Raw genomic sequence first — 5,828 nt, forward strand, 5'->3', positions numbered from 1 at the left:
CCTGTACATTAATAGCACACACTTTCTCTAATAAATAATCATTTGAGTAACTTAGTGAATCATCCCAGGATGGGTTCAAGCCCCTAGGACAGAGAACAAAATCTAACTGGGCAAGCCACCCACTGATTGCTGGGATCAGAACCAAATCCAGATCAACCTGAGACTTGAAGGGAAACTAGTAAATCAACTTCTGGAAAGAACACAAATGGAACTTAAGAAGTAGACTTGTACTGTCTAAATTGCAAGACTGGTAAGTCGGAGATCATAGAAAAGGAAACTTACTCACCCAGAAGCTTAAACTGTTTTAATCCATATGCTGACACACAGTGTTACTCAAAGAAACAGCCTTAAAATGCCTAGAGACAACTTGGAAAGGCCTCTAGAAGAAATGTAAAAACTGTCAGCCAAGTCTGGAGATACATGCACATGAACCCAAGACTGAGCAGTAAGCAGCGTGAGAGCTCCAGTTAAGTAGGCTGGTCACAGATGATGCTTGTTGCCCTGATTACTGGGGGTGTGGGAGGGGGGAATGCTCTTTGCCTCCCTCTGATGGATACAGCTGATCTCACTATTTGAAAGTGTTGTACACAGTTTAAACTTTGCTACTTTAAAGAGGTCTGTGACTGAAGAAAATATGTTTTAAACACATCTGTTAAAAGTATTTCATTTAGCCACGAGAGATTTTGTCACCACATCTACCACAGTAGATAAAACGAAGTGTAAGTTGCTATTAGAAAGTTTTACATCTCAGTAATTCACTGCAGTGATTTCAAATACATGATGTTGGACTCATTGTTTATTAGTCAACATATATGTTGTTAATGAACAGATAAACACCACCATGTACATCATCTAAAAATATGAATACACACACTACCACCATTTATAAACATTTCTACATTTTCAAAATCCAATACTTTATTAATGACCTCTAATGGTCAGTTAATGGTTTGCTAAACAAAGATGTTAGAAAGTTTTACATTTGTTCAAATATGACCTCTGAATATGTACAGATATCAGACAGCTGGACTCTGCTTGTGATGTCCAGCAGAGCATAAATCACATCACCTCCTCCTCCGATCTGTAACCAATTTAAAACAGGCAGCTGTAAGAACTGATCTCAGATGTTTGACTGTGCAATGAACATTTCGTTAGTTGAAGGTTAATGTTAAACATTTATAGGGTGATGTTTATAATATCGGTGTAAAAGGAGTGTTGTGTGGGTGCAGTAGTACCTCATATTTTGTTCTACTCTGATGGTCTTTCCTCTCATCCTCCTCCTCACTGTCTTTCTTCTCACCTGCCAATGAAGCAATCAGGAAAAAAAGACATCTAATTTGGCAGTTATGGATCATAATAGAGCTGAATTTGGCCCTGTGCTTATGTATCTGACTGGTACTTTAGATCTGACTACACTAAATTTTGATTCCAGGTATCTGGGTATTTTACTCTCCATATGAAGATACCTAGCCTTGTTGACCGGTAGCCTTAGCTTGCTGGCTAACTTAGTGCACTGCCTGCACTCATGTTATTTTCTCACCTTAGTGAGTGAACAACCGTACAGTTTTATCCTTTTAATAAAAATGTGATTTGAAAAGCATGTTTACTTTTTTCTTCAGCTTATACACTCTGTACATTCTAATCTAAGCATGCTACAGTTGCTAATCCTGGACTGATCCATCATTTGTAATGACACGAGCTCCATCCAGGACATAGATCCAGGGTGCTGAAACCTCAGCTCACCATCGGCTCCAACACTCATATGTTGGACAGCAAGAACAAGAGGACCTGCAGTCCTCGGCCAAGTTGAAGAAGTGAAAGTAATTGGACGGAGACCAGAGACTAAACAAAGGCCTCTCTCTCTCTCTCTCTCTCTCTCTCTCTCTCTCTCTCTCTCTCTCATATTCATATTCATATATATATATATATATATATATATATATATATATATATATATAAAGTGCCAACAGTGGCTATTTCTTCATGAATTCAAAATCATCTCCCACTAACTCAGCTAAGCATTCATCACTCCCAAAACCCACCAACCAGCCACTAAAGACACCAACCAGTCTCTACCTGCACACCAGCAAGACGGAGCTACAAGAGGTGGTTTTCTGATGAAGAAAGAGAAAAATAAAGAAGAGAAAGCTCAAACCTTTAGTTGTTTGTCTGCAGATGCAGCACAGACAGGTGGAGGACAGGAGAACACACAGAGGACACACACTGACCAGCAGCTTCCAGCAGACGCTACAGTCTGATACAGGAGGGGTGGAGGGGGTCTGGAGATCAGCACAAGGAGCAGTCGAGTCTGAAATAAGAGAGAAAGTTGAACTGCAGTTAATTCTGTCCTCTACACTACAGTCTGATACAGGACGGGTGGAGATCGTCATGTCTGTAATAAGAACTGTATTAATTCATTAACTTATTTTTTATGAGAAATATAACTGAGACTGTAAAACATGAGGAGCTAAATTAACTTTAATTTGGGGAAACCGATTAATTAAATATTAAGTTCTAGAATTCATGTACACTTAAGTAAATTGAGTAAATCCTTCAAACTCCCTTAATTTTGTTCATTTTAAAATGATTGTGTAATTTATGTTTAAGCTGTACAAACTCAATAGAATTAAGCAATTGTAAATCAAATTCACCATTACTCATTTTGACATTCATATTGTATTATATTACAAAGATATGGTCATGGACATTTATAACGGTATCTTGTCCACCTTAATGTCACTTCAGACCACCTCAGCAAACACGGTTCAGTCCAGAGAACAGAGACTCTGTGGTATTTAACCTCGGCAGAACCGCACTCAGCAGAGAGGAACTCAACCCATTCAGTTGCTTGTTAACACAAATAGCTAATCAGCCAATCACACGGCTGCAGCTCACTGCATTTAGGCATGTAGAGGTGGTCAAGACAACCTGCTGAAGTGCAGACCGAGCATCAGAACGGGGAAGAAAGGGGATTTAAGGGGCTTTGAACTTATAAAGTCAAGTTAAATAAAACCAGTGAATATAATGCATTTAAATAAAGTTCTCAACTCAAAATATGCCAAAAAAAGGTCACTTGGCAGAGTTACTATCTCAACATTAATTCGATTTTTTCAGATGAAGTTACTCCAATTTTCAGTAGTATACAAGTTGTGTTAACTTAATTCTTTCGTGAAGGTGAGCGGTGAGTCTTACAGTGCATAACGACAAGAAGGCAGAATGTTTATGTAAACATGCTGAGGTCAGCAGAAAAATCTAATAATAATGAGCAAAACCTTTGTGTCAGAAGAAGTCGTCTTACCCAGGAGAGCGAGTCGAGTGGTTCTGTTTCCATAATGGTAAACATGTTGTAAATCTCCAGCTGCAGTGAGCTTTCTCTGTCGGCGAGCGCAGTAGTACAAACCCAGGTCTGATTCAGTGACGTTCTTCACCAGCAGATCATGAGTTCCATTGTAGTGATTCCACACAAAAGCATGATGGGAAAAAGCTCCCTGTTTCAAATCATCTGGAGTTATAATAAGAGGAGGCTGCTGCTCATTGGAGGAATTTGTTAACCACACTGTTATTCCAATCTTCCAAACACAGTCACTATAGAGGACCACGTTGTCTCCTGGTCTGACTCTCATCTCCACTTCTGTTCCAGAGGTCCTGGAGAACAAAACACCTAAAACGCAAAACACACTTTAGATTACACAAAGTAGATCTACCATACCTTCAGTAGTTTAGATGACAGTGTTTAGTGTAGCCCTTTTAGAGGAATCTGAAGAAAGATTAAACACAACATCAAATAAAGTTAACTTATTTGAGAAGAAGTTGGGTAGAAATATATAAGGTAACAGATGGATTTACAGATGTGATATGCATTTAAAAAGAAGAACAGAGACGTGATTAGAACCTAAACAACTGAATAAACTGTGGATGAAAAGAGGCTCAGTAATATTTCAGCATCAGATGTTCTGAAGGTAAAAGTGTAGAAGTTCACTTACAGGCGAGAGTGAGGAGAACAGCTCTTGATCTCTCCATCTCAGAGACTGGTGCTGGGTGGGTGACGATGGTGAGGGTCTTTGAAGCGGATGTCTGTGCTGAGGTCTGATTGGTCCACGTCAGTGGAACATTTCTTTTTTTGATTACGTCTCACTGCATAGCTGATCAGACACCTCACCAATGAGAGACGAGGAAGCTAAGCAGACACTTTCTGATTGGTCAGATCTTAAGAGGATGGTCTTTTGATAAGACCCACAACTTGACCACATTTCTGTGGACTGCTTGGGCTTATAGGTTGTTTGTAGGCTTGAGTTCACCGTTCTCCCTGCTCCAACACATCATAGACAGACTCACTAAATCAGATGTATTAAAGAGAGAAATCAGTAAACACTGTCCAGACCTCCAGGACTGGACAGCTTCACCAGAGCTTACATCAAATGAACTTACTTACTGGTATCAATCGTATTTGTAGCTCCCTGAACTTGAACTATAGTAGCATCCAATGACCTCCCCAAGGCCGATTCCTGTCTGTGGTCCCACCCCAGTCCTAGTCCAAAGCCCAATCTCTTCCTTGTCTCCTGCCACAGATCCAGCCCTTGTTTTCTCCTGGTCACTTTAGCTCCACCCCCTTGTCCTCAGTCACCTGTGTTTAGTTTGTAACGTGACGGGTGTCTTTATTTCTTCTTCTCTGTCTGTGTGTTTGTAGCTCTTGTCTTACTTCAGTTCCTCATTGTAGCCATCATGTGTTTGTTAATGCCTTCACTGTCCTTCCAGTGTCCAGACTTTAATTAAACACACTTGTTGACATGTTCTGTGACACATACTTATCCAGCTGCTGTGCAGGCCTTACTGGCCATGACCCAGCCACGACCTCACGACCAGCCTGCTTTATTTCCCCTCCTATATGAGCTTTAAGGAATCAGGGGCTTTTTCACAGGAGGTGTTTTCTGTGTGAGGAGGAAGTTATCTGCATGGACAATCTCACCTTTTCCAATCCTCAAAATCCTCAGTGCTGAGTTTGTGTTTAACTCTATTCTGACAGACACTGAGAAACCATAAACCATTATTCCCTACTTATCAGGAACAGCTGTAGATTCCTGAGCTCAGTCTAAAAAAGGTAGTTATAACCTGATTTTAGCACAATTACCAGCTGGAAGTCAGTCTCAAAGTTAAGGAGAGTCGACTGCTGCAGGTGGGAGATCAGCCAGTGTGCAGTGGTCAGATATGGGCCTGAGCTGGGGGCTTTGTTGTGGGTTTCCTGTTTTTGCATGCCTAAAGCTCAGGAGTGCTCAGGCTCATGACTGTGTGGGTGGGTTTGAATCTTCACACATATCTGTGTTTATCACCACCACAAACTTCATTTCTGTTTCTAACTGTGAACAGGAGCATGTTTGTGAGTGAGTCAGTGAAGTGAGTGAATAAGTGACCGCTGGCCAGCAGCCCTGACCTGCTCATCATTATCAGAATCACCGTTTCAGTTATAAGTTCAGAAAGAAACTGATGACCAATAAGCAACGATTGAGCCTGTTTCCATTTAAACCCATTCAGATTTGAGGGGACTGGATCTTGAAAAAGTTGTTGTAAACAGTCAAAGAGGCCGTTGAGGGGTCAGATTGGAGTGTAGTGAAATGAGCCGGAGGGTCATTTAGTGTTTTGTGCTCTGTGAGCTTCTGTTTGTCTCTGTATGTCTCTGTGGTGACCGTTACTAACCACAGACTGCAGAAGGCAAAGTGCGACACGAGCTGCAGCTTCACCCTCCAGTTTCATTTTCTTTATTGTCTCACTGAACTGATCTTACACTTCTAATGTTTACATCAGATCCTGGATCAGTTTCTCTACTTTACCCA

General features: G+C 40.9%; 1 protein-coding gene across 1 annotated transcript; it reads right to left on the reverse strand.

Annotated features, from left to right (window-relative positions):
- Positions 1 to 778: 778 nt before the first annotated feature.
- LOC108416531 lies at positions 779 to 5,251 on the reverse strand. Its single transcript, XM_037533115.1, has 6 exons — positions 5,129 to 5,251; positions 3,984 to 4,086; positions 3,299 to 3,661; positions 2,156 to 2,308; positions 1,236 to 1,300; positions 779 to 1,081 (listed from the first exon to the last, which is right to left on the reverse strand). Exons 1-6 carry the CDS (start codon positions 5,249 to 5,251, stop codon positions 977 to 979), a joined length of 912 nt encoding a protein of 303 aa, XP_037389012.1. The 3' UTR covers positions 779 to 976.
- Positions 5,252 to 5,828: the final 577 nt, after the last annotated feature.

Source organism: Pygocentrus nattereri, chromosome 22 (genome assembly GCF_015220715.1).
Source record: "Pygocentrus nattereri isolate fPygNat1 chromosome 22, fPygNat1.pri, whole genome shotgun sequence".
Lineage (NCBI taxonomy): Eukaryota > Metazoa > Chordata > Actinopteri > Characiformes > Serrasalmidae > Pygocentrus > Pygocentrus nattereri.